The sequence below is a fragment of the Gobio gobio genome (genome assembly GCF_949357685.1).
Source record: "Gobio gobio genome assembly, chromosome: 21".
Taxonomy (NCBI): Eukaryota; Metazoa; Chordata; class Actinopteri; order Cypriniformes; family Gobionidae; genus Gobio; species Gobio gobio.
Genome location: NC_137117.1, coordinates 45,429,079 through 45,445,340, shown reverse-complemented (window position 1 = coordinate 45,445,340; position 16,262 = coordinate 45,429,079). Strand labels below are relative to the sequence as shown.

The 16,262-nt window shown below is 42.1% G+C and overlaps 1 protein-coding gene across 1 annotated transcript in view; it reads right to left on the bottom strand.

The window, feature by feature from the left end:
* Nucleotides 1-4,955: 4,955 nt before the first annotated feature.
* The window catches only part of LOC307117960 (deoxynucleoside triphosphate triphosphohydrolase SAMHD1-like), a 32,870-nt gene continuing 21,563 nt past the window's right edge, over nt 4,956-16,262 (bottom strand). Inside the window, exons 9-16 of the mRNA XM_079803245.1 lie at nt 15,965-16,073; nt 15,538-15,629; nt 15,334-15,449; nt 15,096-15,235; nt 12,693-12,782; nt 8,192-8,296; nt 6,289-6,426; nt 4,956-6,142 (exon numbers count right to left, since the gene is read on the bottom strand). Coding sequence (XP_079659371.1) covers nt 5,951-6,142; nt 6,289-6,426; nt 8,192-8,296; nt 12,693-12,782; nt 15,096-15,235; nt 15,334-15,449; nt 15,538-15,629; nt 15,965-16,073 — 982 coding nt within the window. The 3' untranslated portion in view covers nt 4,956-5,950. The remainder of the gene's footprint in view (nt 6,143-6,288; nt 6,427-8,191; nt 8,297-12,692; nt 12,783-15,095; nt 15,236-15,333; nt 15,450-15,537; nt 15,630-15,964; nt 16,074-16,262) is intronic.

Below are 16,262 nucleotides of genomic sequence, written 5' to 3'. Positions count from 1 at the left end.
CTCCTCATGCCACAGACTGATCTCCTCAGGCCACAGACTGATCTCCTCAGGCCACAGACTGATCTCCTCATGCCACAGACTGATCTCCTCATGCCTCAGACTGATCTCCTCATGCCTCAGACTGATCTCCTCAGGCCACAGACTGATCTCCTCAGGCCACAGACTGATCTCCTCAGGCCACAGACTGATCTCCTCATGCCACAGACTGATCTCCTCATGCCACAGACTGATCTCCTCATGCCACAGACTGATCTCCTCATGCCACAGACTGATCTCCTCAGGCCACAGACTGATCTCCTCAGGCCACAGACTGATCTCCTCAGGCCACAGACTGATCTCCTCAGGCCACAGACTGATCTCCTCAGGCCACAGACTGATCTCCTCAGGCCACAGACTGATCTCCTCATGCCACAGACTGATCTCCTCAGGCCACAGACTGATCTCCTCAGGCCACAGACTGATCTCCTCATGCCACAGACTGATCTCCTCATGCCACAGACTGATCTCCTCATGCCTCAGACTGATCTCCTCATGCCACAGACTGATCTCCTCATGCCACAGACTGATCTCCTCATGCCTCAGACTGATCTCCTCATGCCTCAGTCTGATCTCCTCATGCCTCAGACTGATCTCCTCAGGCCACAGACTGATCTCCTCAGGCCACAGACTGATCTCCTCAGGCCACAGACTGATCTCCTCAGGCCACAGACTGATCTCCTCATGCCACAGACTGATCTCCTCATGCCACAGACTGATCTCCTCAGGCCACAGACTGATCTCCTCAGGCCACAGACTGATCTCCTCAGGCCACAGACTGATCTCCTCAGGCCACAGACTGATCTCCTCAGGCCACAGACTGATCTCCTCATGCCACAGACTGATCTCCTCATGCCACAGACTGATCTCCTCAGGCCACAGACTGATCTCCTCAGGCCACAGACTGATCTCCTCAGGCCACAGACTGATCTCCTCAGGCCACAGACTGATCTCCTCATGCCACAGACTGATCTCCTCATGCCTCAGACTGATCTCCTCATGCCTCAGACTGATCTCCTCATGCCACAGACTGATCTCCTCATGCCACAGACTGATCTCCTCAGGCCACAGACTGATCTCCTCATGCCACAGACTGATCTCCTCATGCCACAGACTGATCTCCTCATGCCTCAGACTGATCTCCTCATGCCTCAGACTGATCTCCTCATGCCACAGACTGATCTCCTCATGCCACAGACTGATCTCCTCATGCCTCAGACTGATCTCCTCATGCCACAGACTGATCTCCTCATGCCACAGACTGATCTCCTCATGCCTCAGACTGATCTCCTCATGCCTCAGACTGATCTCCTCATGCCTCAGACTGATCTCCTCATGCCTCAGACTGATCTCCTCAGGCCACAGACTGATCTCCTCAGGCCACAGACTGATCTCCTCAGGCCACAGACTGATCTCCTCAGGCCACAGACTGATCTCCTCAGGCCACAGACTGATCTCCTCAGGCCACAGACTGATCTCCTCAGGCCACAGACTGATCTCCTCAGGCCACAGACTGATCTCCTCATGCCACAGACTGATCTCCTCAGGCCACAGACTGATCTCCTCATGCCACAGACTGATCTCCTCAGGCCACAGACTGATCTCCTCAGGCCACAGACTGATCTCCTCATGCCACAGACTGATCTCCTCAGGCCACAGACTGATCTCCTCATGCCACAGACTGATCTCCTCATGCCTCAGACTGATCTCCTCATGCCACAGACTGATCTCCTCATGCCACAGACTGATCTCCTCATGCCTCAGACTGATCTCCTCATGCCACAGACTGATCTCCTCAGGCCACAGACTGATCTCCTCAGGCCACAGACTGATCTCCTCATGCCACAGACTGATCTCCTCAGGCCACAGACTGATCTCCTCATGCCACAGACTGATCTCCTCATGCCACAGACTGATCTCCTCAGGCCACAGACTGATCTCCTCAGGCCACAGACTGATCTCCTCAGGCCACAGACTGATCTCCTCAGGCCACAGACTGATCTCCTCATGCCTCAGACTGATCTCCTCATGCCTCAGACTGATCTCCTCATGCCTCAGACTGATCTCCTCAGGCCACAGACTGATCTCCTCATGCCTCAGACTGATCTCCTCAGGCCACAGACTGATCTCCTCATGCCACAGACTGATCTCCTCAGGCCACAGACTGATCTCCTCAGGCCACAGACTGATCTCCTCAGGCCACAGACTGATCTCCTCAGGCCACAGACTGATCTCCTCAGGCCACAGACTGATCTCCTCAGGCCACAGACTGATCTCCTCATGCCACAGACTGATCTCCTCAGGCCACAGACTGATCTCCTCAGGCCACAGACTGATCTCCTCAGGCCACAGACTGATCTCCTCATGCCGCATCGCTGCAGTAATTCAGGCAAAAGGAGCCGCAACTAAGCATTGAGTGCTGGACATGCTCATACTTTTCAGTTGGCCAAGATTTCTAAAAATCCTTTCTTTGTATTGGTCTTAAGTAATTTTCAAATTTTTTGAGATACTGAATTTGAGATTTTCCTTAGTTGTCAGTTATAATCATCAAAATTAAAAGAAATAAACATTTGAAATATATCAGTCTGTGTGTAATGAATGAATATAATATACAAGTTTGACTTTTTGAATGGAATTAGTTAAATAAATCAACTTTTTGATGATATTCTAATTATATGACCAGCACCTGTATAATGTATGTATTTCTACACAGTGAACAGTGGCAGGTGTCCCTGTAAGGAGATGCACTATATTGCCAAATGTTTTGGGACGCCTGCCTTACTCCTAAACCTTGTGGAAAGCCTTCCTAGAAGAGCTGAAGCTGTTAGAGATGCAAAGGTTGGGCCAACTCCATATTAAACCCTACAGATTAAGAGTGGGATGACATTAAAGTTCATGTGCATGTAGTGTTTATGGGAATTTTTGACCATTCTTCTAGAGAGCAAGAGCAAATCCCGGCAGCGGCAGAGTTTCTACGGCCTTTCTAGGAGTTTGCTCGCTAAATAAATAAATAAATAAATAAATAAATATATATATATATATATATATATATATAAAATATTATGTATTATTTTAATTCATGTCCCTGTTACACTTCCTGTTGTCACTTTTTCCTGGTTAAAAAAACATTACATATAAAAGGCCAAATATTTTGTATTTTTACACTATGTAGTATTCTGTTTATCAAAACCAATAAGTCTAATCAAGTTAGTGTTTTTATGTATTTTTACATTTTTCCAGATTAATAACAAAGGGCAGAAAAAATACAAACAATATGTACTGTTCTTTTTAACTTTACCAGCGGGTGTCGCTGTTGGACAAAGTTGACTTTATGAAAACTATTGTGACTTAACGTCACATTTTTTAATACTGGAGTTTTTTAATGGATTATTTCCTCCTCCTGAGACTCTGCCTCCTGTGCCTTCACTGAAGCCGGACAACACAAACATCAGAAATGTGTTCATCTTAAATTATCATCCTTGCGGCTTTGAGGTTATGTAAATTTTGGCAGGTTATTTTACTTTAATGCATGCAAATGAATAAAGTGATGAATGGAAATTGGAAAGTTAAATGAAGTATAGGCTAGAATTTTTGTAATAGCTACAAAAATGAAAATGGGCAAATGTGGGATCACAATGTGGGAGTTATTTACCATTTTTCCATGATTTTTCATTTCATGATTCTATGATGGATAGAAAGTTCAAAAGAACAGCATTTGTCTGAAATCTAAATCTTTTGTGACATTAAACACTACCGTTCAAAAGTTTGGGGTCAGTAAGAATTTTATTTTTATTTTTGGGGGATAGAAATAAAATTAATCAATACTTTTATTCATCAAGGATGAGTTAAACTGATCAAAAGTTACAGTTAAGACAATTATAATGTTAGAAAATATTCTATTTTAAATAAATGCTGTTCTTTTGAACTTTCTATTCATGGAAGAATTTTGAACAAAAAAATGTACATAACTGTTTTCAACATTGATAATAATAATGAATGTTTCTTGAGCACAAATCCTCATATTATAATGATTTCTGAAGGGTCATGTGACAGAAGACTGCAGTAATGATGCTGAAAAGTCAGCTTTGATCACAGGAATAAATTACACTTTACTGTATATTGATATAGAAAACAGCTGCTTTAAATTGGAATAATATTTCACAATATTACTGTTTTTGTTTGTATTTTCAATCAAATAAATGCAGGCTTGGTGAGCAGAAGATACTTATTTTAAAACATTACAAAATCTTACTGACCCCAAACTTTTGAGTGTGTATATGTCTAATATACATATATATAAATAAATGTATGCATGTATGTGTGTGTGTGTATCACTTTAGTTTTGGGTCTAATTCTCACTATTAACTATTGACTTTTGCCTCAAACTTCTAATTACTGTTCAGGTTTAGGGTAAGATGTAGAATATGGTCACTCATAATAAGGCATTATGTGCTTTATGAGTACTAATAAACAGCTAATATAGTAATATACAAGCAACTAGTAACTAAACAATTTGATTGTGTCATCACATTTTTGAAAGCAACAAGTATTTGCTCAAATCTGAAGAGCCATTAGTGGGGCATTATTACAGTGATGTGAGTGTAGAGCTTAGCCTGCGAGATCTGGTACAGACACAGTCTTCATCTCACTCAGTCCTTTACTGTGAACCTCAAGCTCCTTCTGGATTCAGTACAGCCACCAGAGAAATCACATCACACACTGCTAAAGTACAGCATGGACATATATAAATATAGAGCACACACACACACACACACACACACACACACACACACACACACACACACACACACACACACACACACACACACACACACACACACACACACACACACACACACAGAGAGACCGCTTCTCTTGCATTGCCTATAGCAGGAAATCCACCCGGAGCAGGAAGTGTTCAGAGTTTGCATTGTTTCAACGCTACATCAGATAAAATCTCCACACACACACACACACACACAACACACACTGTCACTAGATTCATTCACTCAACCTGTTCAGTACAACCTGAAGTGATTGTGCTGAGGTGAAATATGATCATTTCTACAGACTGAATGAGTTTAAGCACAACATCATCATGGAGATTGAGAACTTTTGAAATAAAATCCAAGAAAATCGCTGAGGTCAAAAGGGCCTATAAAGTATTTCAACAATAAAAATATATATTCTGCTCAAATATAGATATATAAAATGTCAGATGTAATGAAAACGAGCAGATTCATGTGTTCAGCAAAAGGAAATAAGTAACAGCGAGTCCCTGATAAAACGTTTTAAATAAACATAAATGAACAAAAGAATGCGGATGGCATTCAGCTTCCCCTCTGCAGCCAAGCATGATGGACGACACACACACACACACACAAACACACACACACGATGGCGGACACACACGCGATGGCGGACACACACACACACAATGGCAGACACACACACACACAATGGCAGACACACACACACACACACAATGGCAGACACACACACACACACACACACAATGGCAGACACACACACACACACACACACACACACACACACACACACACACACACACACACACACACACACACACACACACACACACACACACACACACACACACACACACACACACACACACACACACACACACACACACACACACACACACACACACACACACACACACACACACACACACGATGGCTCCTTCTGAGCGAATGATAAAGCGCCTCAGTGTCAGAGGGTGAGCTGCAGTAAAACCCTGAAGAAGAACATGATCTTAAAGCTGAAAATCAGACACAGGTGTGACTGACTGAAGGAGCATCTGCTGATCTCCACCATGATGGCGGACACACACACACACACACACACGATGGCGCGGCTGATTGAGATCCTGAGAGCCGAGGCCAGTGTTTCAGCGCTTGCTTTCTCCCTGAGCTTGGAAAAGGTTGACTTTGACATTACGTCCTGTCCTGGGCGTTTGATCTCTGTTTCCCGGAGGCATGTCTCCACTAAGGTCCTCCACCTCGCTGTCACTGTCGTCCCGCTCCTGTGTGTTCCAGTCCCGCTTGAGCGGCGTGAGCTCTGGAGCGATTATATCTCCATCCTGGAACACACACACACATTAACACCATTTACTCATGAACAAATGAAGCTGCGGTCACCAAAATCAGTTCTCAAGTGATTATTTTAACTAATAAAGCTAAAAATAAAATGGATGTGTTTTGTTGTGCGACAGGAAGTGAGTCTTACCTGCGGTTTGGTGAAGTTTCTGTCCATGCACCACTGGACAAAGTACTTCTGCGCAGCTTCCAGGCTCTTGTCATCCGTCTTCTTGCAGTAAACCCGGATCAGCTGCTCATCGAAGCGCTCCGGCAGCAGTTTGGACACCTGTCAGGACACGGGCTTTAAGATGTGTGTAGGGTCCGAAGAATCAAAGGTATTAGAAATAGGGCTGTCAAGCGATTACATGCTTTTGTTAACTGCATTTTCTGCAAGCTTCAAGGAATCCAAAAATGTCACCAAATATAAGGAGTCCATATCATTCTATTATATAATACATTTACACACACCTAAGCATCCATGAAAATGTGTGTGTACAGAGCAACAACAAGATTGATTTGATTTTAGACGAGTCCAGCGGTGATACCGAGCAGAACCACACGGAGACGCCAAACCTCCTACATCAACCGCTTTGACTGAATAAACCTATGATTACTAACACAACAACACACATGACAAATCAAACATTCTCCTTCACGAGTGTGTGTGGAATAGGCATGTGCCGGTATCACATTTTCATGTTGCGATACAAAAGAACTGAACATTTAAATACAATAAATCAATACACAAAAATGAATGAAGTAAACAAATATTTAAAACAGATTAAAGTTCAAAAGATTATGAAGAACAATAGATAACACTTTACAATAAAGTCTCGAGCGAAAGAGCGAATAGCTACATTTTTACAGAAGTTATTATTCTTTGATAATGTTAGTTAAAAAAAGCAACTGTTAGTTAATGTTAGCTCAGGTCCATTAAATAATACAGTTACAACTTTTTTACAACAAAAATGTACATTTAACTAAGATTAATACATGCTTTAGAAGTATTTTTATTGTCAGTTTGTTAAATAATGTATTCAAGTGTGTGACTGAACAACACAGAATCAGAACATATTCAAACAATGTCTAGGGCATGTCATTTAGTCAAAATATAAAATGTTTATGTCTTTAAGTATTTGGTTGTGTGATGAGCACTGTAGACAGAAAACTGAATGCCTAAAGCTAAATGAATGTAGCGTGAGTTTCCTTTACGAGGATTCCCGGTGAAACGGCTGCATTTCTGCGGTTGCACTTAATTCACTCAAACCGCGATGCGCGTCTCTATTCTCTCGGATGTGATGCGCCTGGCCAGCGTTACATTAGCCCTGTTTAAGGTTTAGTTTAAAGTTTTAGTTTAAAGTGGCCTGATCACAAGCAGAGAAGCAGAATGGGGTCAGAATGGACATTTCCTCCTCAATCTCTTTCCTCACCTGATAAATGTTGCAGTTGTTTTACTGTTTAATTTTATGAAGTCAGGGAAAAGTATTTTGAATTTTGGGAAAAAATGTGTTTCTGATATGCTCATAGTTAGGGCAGCTGGTGAGGAAGTGTGTCTGTCTCCACTTCTCCAGCGGTTCAATAATAATAAGCAGAGTGACGAGACACCGAGTGTCTATTCCACACGGAGAACTGTGCACTTGGAGCTTTTTTATCTGGTTACAGAGATGAAAACTGTTCAACTTTGGATGAAACGCACCACTCGTCACTGAGAGAGCCGGAAAATAAGAGCATTAGCAGCCCATTGTTGAGCTGATGGTTTTAAGCGCTGTTGATAGTCACAGCTGAGGCTTTCACCCCTCACTTCACCTGCACATGATTGGCTTTTGTGCATTCATTCAGACATGAGCATATCCTAAATCTTTCACTCATTTCCTCACTACCAAAAACTCATCCATCTAGTCCTCTGTAGGGTCGCCGATCACAGGACAATCAAATACTGATAACTGAACATGCTAATTGTTTGGTTGTGTTATATTTAGTAGTGACTATACCCCATTATGTCTTCATTTGGACTAAAGAGGAAGATAAAGAGGGAAAAAAAATCTGTGTACCTGTTTCTTGCGGATCTTGATGGCTTGGCTGGGATCGTTCTTACAATAAAAGTGGACATTGTTGATGGGGTTTTTCTCCTTCATCCCATAATCCATGTGAATGACCTAAAGAACAAATGAGGATAGTTGACCAAACCCTGTCAGGGCAGTTTGACATGCTGTACTACACTCTTTAAACACAGAGACTAATATCTGAACAATCAAAAACAGCACAACCAACATAGTCCACTCCAGTCCATGAACAAATTCAACAGTCAAAAACAGACCAGAACTACTTGCAGCACACAAGACCTTTTGAATTAAAACTTACAAAAATAAAGTGTAGAAGAAAATGTATGTAATCAATATGCATGTGTTTTCTGTGTTCACATAACTATTATGCTTATGGAGCATTGTTATTTAGACCTGGGAGAGTAACTGGTCAAACGTGTTAGAGGAATTTGGGCCTACAGAAAATATGTGTGTGTCAGGCTTTGAATTAGGGGAGAGGAGCGACTGGATTAGCATTTGACACCGGCTGACCTCTTCACGTGACCCCAGAGGTCAACATTCAGCTAAACTGAGGGGGTTCAGGCGTTAAAGAGTATAATATATGGGGATGTTTTCGAACTGTTGTACCATGTGTGGAAAGTTACAGAAAGGTAGAGCTTTGACCTTGAAGGCCAACAAAAGATATAAAAGGAGAAGGATCATGGTGGGGGCAGGACACACTCTGCAGCCACTCTTTCACTGCAAGAAAATAAACCATTTATAAAGACAATTTGATAGGTGTGTCTCTTATTCAGTGAGAGTTTAATTTGCCACAACAAAAGCAAGTAAGTTTAGAAAAACCAGTGTTTAAAACTCTCCTTATCTTATCCAGATTCACACGTTAAAGGGTTAGTTCGCCCAAAAATGTAAATTCTGTCATTAATTCCTCACCCTCATGTGGTTGGACACCCGTCAGACCTCCGTTCATCTTCAGACACAAATGAAGATATTTTAGTGTAAATCTGATGCTCTGAAAGGCCTCCATTGGCTCAATGCACGGTTCACTCTCAAGACCCTTAAAGGGGTGGTAAACCACGATTTCACTATTCTAACTTTAGCTAGCGTGTAATGTTGCTGCTTGAGCATAAACAACATCTGCAAAGTTACAACGTTCAAAGTTTAAAGCAAAGGGAGATATTTGCTTTTAAAGAAATCAGTTTCTAAGAACTACAGCAAACGGCCAGTAGGCGACTACACACATTCTTCCTGGGCTTGCTGACATCACCAGGCTCAATATTTACATAAACCCCTCCTCCGAGAATATTAACTAAGGGGGGGGGGGCATTTTGTATCGCGGCGCTGTTGTGGTATAGTAAGGCTGGAGTGATGTTGCCGCGATGCCGAGGAAACGCTGTTATATTCATCCGGTTTGCAGGTCTGGGGTACTTGCTCTGTTCAGCCTTCATAGGGACGGGGGTGCGTTGCAGAGTGTTTAACATACAACATGTTATATGCACGTGTGTATGAGACAGAAGGGAACAGGCACGCGCGGGGCTCCCTGCAGCACATCTCACGGAGGGAAACTTTCACAATGTTCGCGAGTTCAACACCGGATTTGCACAACGTCAGCTGCATAAGACAAACACTGCCGGTGCGTGGATGCACGACGCGCGCGGGGCTCCCTCAGCACATTTCACGGAGGAAAACTTTCACAATGTTCGCGAGTTCAATACAGGATATGCACAACGGCTTGTCCTGAAAGCTGGATTTACAAACAGAAGCTGTTTACGGGCCACAACCTGTAAGTCTGATTTATTTTTCATCGATGTGTTTTCCTGTAATATGTTGTAGCAAGGAAGTAAACAGATGACAACACTGTTCTGCAAACCAGTCTGTTAAATGCTCATACTTAACGTTATCCGACGAACACCTAACGTTACAAACACTAACGTTAAAATCTCAACAGCGAACCTGGCATTAGTGTAAATGATTCTTTGATTAGAGCTTTTATGTATTATTTATCTTCAGGCATGCTAAACATGGTTCTGTGTGTGATTTGGCTACTATAGTAAAGCCAGTGTTTAGGGTTTTGGGTTAATAGTTCTTGCGACAGATATTTGGCTATAATCGTTCTAAAAATACAAAAGTTAAAGTGCCATTCAGTAGCGATCACTATAGATCCGCAGTCTTTACTCTTGAGGACTGAACAGGTTCTGCTCGATCATCTTCACTAAAATGTTCTGGGTCTGATTCGGGCTCAGATTGGTATGGTTTTATTGACGCCATCGTTTCTAATACTGACCAAAGCACAGTCTACCGGTGAAGGGAAGGGGCGTGACGTTTCCGACAAACGTGCACTAGGCGGTTAGCGAATCACAACACACTGGGCCAGCTAACCAATCTGAGCCCACTGCGTATTTTTGAGGGACTGGCTTCATACAACCCGGAAACCATCAGACCGTTTTACAAGGAGGGACAGAGCAGTGTAGAATAAATGTCAAATATATGAAAAATAATGATTTTTTTTTAAAAACGAAGCATGAACACATGTTACAGTGCACCCCACAAACACAAACAAGCCTTCAAAAGAATGTGTTTTACCACCCCTTTAAAAGACACTAAAGACTAAAGTTACAAAGTCCATCTCACTACAGCGGCTCTACAATAACTTTATGAATCAGCGAGAATAGTTTTTGTGCGCAAAAAAACCCTAAATAACGACTTATATAGTGATGACGATTTCAAAACACGGCCTCATGAAGCTTCGAAGCGTTATGAATCAGTGAGTCGATTCAGCAGTTTGAATCGCCAAATTTCAGCAGTTTGACACGCGATCCGAATCGACTCACTGATTCATAACGCTGCGAAGCTTCATGATGCCGTGTTTTGAAATCGTCATCACTATGTAAGTCGTTATTTAGGGTTTTTTTGCGCACAAAAACTATTCTCGTCTTCATAAAGTTATTATAGAGCCACTGTAGTGAGATGGACTTTGTAACGACGTCTTTAGTGTCTTTTAAGGGTCTTGAGAGTGAACCGTGCATTGAGCCAATGGAGGCCTTTCAGAGCATCAGATTTACACTAAAATATCTTCATTTGTGTCTGAAGATGAACGGAGGTCTGACGGGTGTCCAACCACATGAGGGTGAGGAATTAATGACAGAATTTACATTTTTGGGTGAACTAACCCTTTAAGCTTATAATGATGATTTATCATTTGAGCGGTGAGGTGGGATTTGGCGGGTAATGTCAGTAGTGTGGAGTAGTCAGGAGCGTGCGGAGCGAGTGTGTAAACTAATGAGAAACATTAGCAACACAAAAGATCGTTCAAAATGGCATCAGAGGAATGATTCGACGGTAAAATCTGGTTCAGAAAAGAGCTTACAAGCAAACAGGAAAAGAGCCTGAAATAAAGCTTGTCAACTTTGGACTTGATTTTCAGAGTCAAAGCCAAAAATCTAAATGTTCCCCTTGGAGACTCGAGTTTTACACCTCAACCGCTAGAGGACACGAGGACTTAAAGCAGAAGCACAGTTACTGACTGCTTAGCTTTGTTCACAAAAAGAAAAGAAAATGGCATGAACAAGCATGCACTTCTTAAAGGATTAGTTCACTTTTAAATCAACTTTTGCTGATAATTTACTCGCCCCCATGTCATCCAAGATGTCCATGTCTGTCTGTCTGCAGTCGAAAAGAAATGAAGGTTTTGGATGAAAACAGTCCAGGGTTTTTCTTCATATAATGGACTTCAATGGGCTCCAAACGGTTCAAATGACAGTTTCAGTGCAGCTTCAAAGGGCTTTAAACGACACCAGATGATGAATAAGGGTCTGATCTAGACAAACCATCAGTTTCTGAGAGAAACCCAGCAGTATTTATGATATTATTTTACCTCTTAACAGAGGAACGTGATCATCTCTGAGCTCCGCCATAACTTCCAGAAAGTAAGGTCAAATTAGATTGTGATCATAGATATATCGATAGTAGATGCCTCATTCTACTGATCCGTGCAGTCGCTAATGAGGCATCTACGTATACATCTATGACCACAATCTAATTTGACCTTACTTGCTGGAAGTTATGGAGGAGCTCAGAGATGATCACGTTCGTCTGTTAAGAGGTAAAATAATAGCATAAATACTGCTGGGTTTCTCTCAGAAACTGATGGTTTGGCTAGATCAGACCCTTATTCATCATCTGGTGTCGCTTAAAGCTGCACTGAAACTGTCATTTGACCCGTTTGGAGCCCATTGAAGTCCATTATATGGAGAAAAACCCTGGACTGTTTTCATCCAAAACCTTAATTTCTTTTCGACTGCAGAAAGACAGACATGGACATCTTGGATGACATGGGGGTGAGTAAATTATCAGCAAAAGTTGATTTAAAAGTGAACTAATCCTTTAACGAGTATTAAACGTGTCTTAACAGGTCCGACTAGAACTGAACGATCCCTTACCCTTTAACCTCACAGGACTAAATAAAGAAGCACAACAAACAAAATGAGAAAAACAATGAGTTGTTCCCACATACACTGACTACAAAGTCCTCCGCGATCAGGTTGCCGTCTGTGCCACTGGGCTTGGATCGGGCCACTTCCTTCGCCCAGTCAAGCAGCTTCTCCTGCAAGAGATCACAGAAAAATCACACACTGCTCTCTCTTTATCAACTGGATCTACAAGCGTTCTGTAGAGACACTATCTTCTCCTGCAGAGCTCATGAAGCCCTAAAGCAGAGTTAAAAGGTGTTCATCCAAACATTCACCAAATCCCATAAGACTTTTGTTCATCTCTGAAACACAAATGAAGATTTAAATTCAGTCGATTTATATGATTTCAGGCTTTTATTCCCATAGTAACTCGATCAACACACATCAGATATGATCAATGGCAGCTGAACCAAGGTTTGTTCTTGCGTGTCAAGCGCAATGATATGAGTTACATGAGTGGACCTTCAATGGATGAATTAATCATTTCATATGCGTTTCAAAGAGAAGATGAACAGCCGTGGAGTAATGCTAGCAACACTTTACTAATGAACTTTAACCCCTCGAGTCAGCGGTCGTGCCGGCGCGATCAGATCTCTTTTTTTCTTATCAGTGCCCAAGAGACTCAAATAGCTGTCGTTTTTATCATTCAGGCAAGTGTTATACATCATTATAATCTGTTAAGTTTCTTTTTTTTGTGTACAGTCACAAAAAAAATTTGTTGTGCTTTTTGCAAAATAAAGAATCAAACATGATGCACGATCTGCAGCCTCTCTGTCAAAGACGTTCATTCAGAGTCTTCAGAAAAGGAGCTCTAGCTTAGTGAATACTTCTCTCACAAACATGAGACATATGTCTAAAGAAACGCTGAAATGTCAGGTTTTAAACACTGTAAACAAAATCAAAAACAAATATTCTGTGTTTATGTAATCTGTTCGAAAAGCGATACACGTCAGTCACCCGCGAGCCACTTCATTATCCGCTAATGCGGCCACGCCCACGGATCGCACGCCCTTTCAGATTCAAATACTGACGATCCAGAGTCGACGTCCACACATTAACTCATACAAACACATCTAGTGAAGCGCTGTAACCTTCCTTCAGCTACATCGTTTTGAGACGCGTTTGAGCAATAATAAACGGTTCGGTACGAATACGTGTGCCGTTACACTAGGGATGCGCGGTATACCGGTACTGGAAAAATACCGGTATATATTTGATTTCAAACGGTACGATATCATGATTTTGCTAATTTCGGTATATGCTGCTGTTCCGAAGTTCACCGCTAGGTGGCAGCGCTACCCAAACTGACGTGAAACCGGCAAATGTGGCAACAGAACAAGATGAATACAGCAGATGAATCTCACTCAACACACACAAAACTCATTAATAAAGAGAGGAGTAACGTTAGACGTGAAATTTGGAATTACTTTGCTTATAAAACTGCTGAAGAACCATCAAACCTTGCCAAGCATCGTCACTTAATTCCTGACTTGTAAGACATTAAGAGATCGACAGGCGAGTGCATAATTCTAACGATCTAATTTAGACATTTGTCTTTTAACACTGATCAACGCACATACATAAGATCGTATCGTTTAAATATAAAGAAATCTCCAGCGTTTGTTTCAACCAGTGACGTTCAGACCTCATAATATTTGCACGCACACTATTGCACTATTTACATCTGCGAAAGACATAACCAACTGTGTTTATGTGACGACTCACTAAAGATGGACATTTGACATAATTTAGTGTGTATTTGACTGAGGAAAAACAACTTAATTTGGAATGCGCAAGCTTTTTAGGCTTGTGTGTGTGTGTGTGTGTTTGTTTGTTGTTGGCATGAGCACAAAGAAAACTCTCTCTAAACTCTCATCCCATATGTATTACGAAATGCTCTAAAATCGCTTGCATGTTCAAATTGGCGAGGTTTAAAAAGACGTGGGCAGTGATTTCCGTCAGCTCTCCCGCAACAGAAGCGAAAGTGTTGAATCTGAGCGCGCAGATGCTTTTATTGAGCAGGTGCGATGTCTTTTAAAGCCAGAATCAATCTGCTGATTTTGAGAGAATGGAGACGCGCAGTAATGCTGAAATTACTTACAAGAAAGTTTCCAAATGACTGATTGATGTGATAATCTTTGTTGATTAATTTAATAATAAACATTTACAGTAATTTCCCGCTTCATAAACCCAAAACTTGCGAGAGTGAGTAAAATGATGCGCAATACCCGCATCATAATTCAGACCCTGTGTGGTATCGATTTAATATCGGTACTTCGGTATTAGATTGTGGTACCGTATCGAAGACAAAATTGTGGTATCGAGCCATCCCTACGTTACACCCCTACCATATGATAGTATATAATATGAAATATGTGTGTGATGAGGCTCTGGGAGAATATCTGCTGGTCTTTCAGTCCAGGTCCATAAGTGAGCTCTGAACTCACCGGCGCCGCGTCCACATGCGTCTCTGATGTGGTCTGACCCACACACTTATACAGACGTCGACAGACGATGTTCTGCAGGATGGCTCGAGCCTCAGACAGCTCCGGGGCAGACGAGTACAGAATCTGCTCAAAGATTTGATCTAAAAACAAACACTATCTTTCAGGACATGAATATTAACCCTCATTTCATCATTTGTGAGCGGGCTGACACCTGGTCAGGGTTCGGGTCATCATCTACCTGTGAGTTTGCTGTAGGCCTCCATGTCTTCTATAGCTGAAGAGATTGTGAACATCCTGCCAGAAGAGCCCTGGATTTGGATGTGAGGATCCGCCTTTACAAAGGCCTCCGTCATCCTGACACAAAAACAGCCAATGTGAGAACACTGAAATCAATCTGGAAGCCAGGAAAAGTAAAAATGTGTTAGACGATGCTAATACACACATGGTTTCGATGATGTTGCCCACTTTGTGCTGATACGCCCGGCGATGGAGGCAGTTACGAGTGTGAAACATGTCGTAGAGATTGCCAACTTCCTGCAAAGAGAACCAGAAAGTGTTTTCACTTAGTTGAAACTCTGACGCCTGATACAGGATCACACACACACACACCTCTCAAACCACCGTCAATTATTCACTACAGAAAGTGAAAGTTAAAACGGAGCGAGCTATTGGCATTAATAGCGCAACATATGCTGATAAGAGTCATTTATGGGGTCAATATTTCTCTTGTACATAGTGGAAAAAATGTGAATAATCCACTTTTCTTGGTAAACAAGTTTTGTTTTTTGGTAAATTGTATCCTAATGTGTAGAAGTTCAATTTAAAATCAATGAATACACACTCAGTCTGTCTAAGAACACAAAACGTACCTTGTCTCTGGTGCAAATGTGCTTCTTTCCTCTCACTTCACACACTCGTGCAAATTTGAGGAAGCGCTGATAGTCAAAGTTATTCTGGATTCCTAAATGGTAGCAATCCCTGTCCATAAGAACACACACACACACACACACACACACACACACACACACACACACACACACACACACACACACACACACACACACACACACACACACACACACACACACACACACACACACACACACACACACACACACACACACACACACACACACACACACACACACACACACACACACACACACA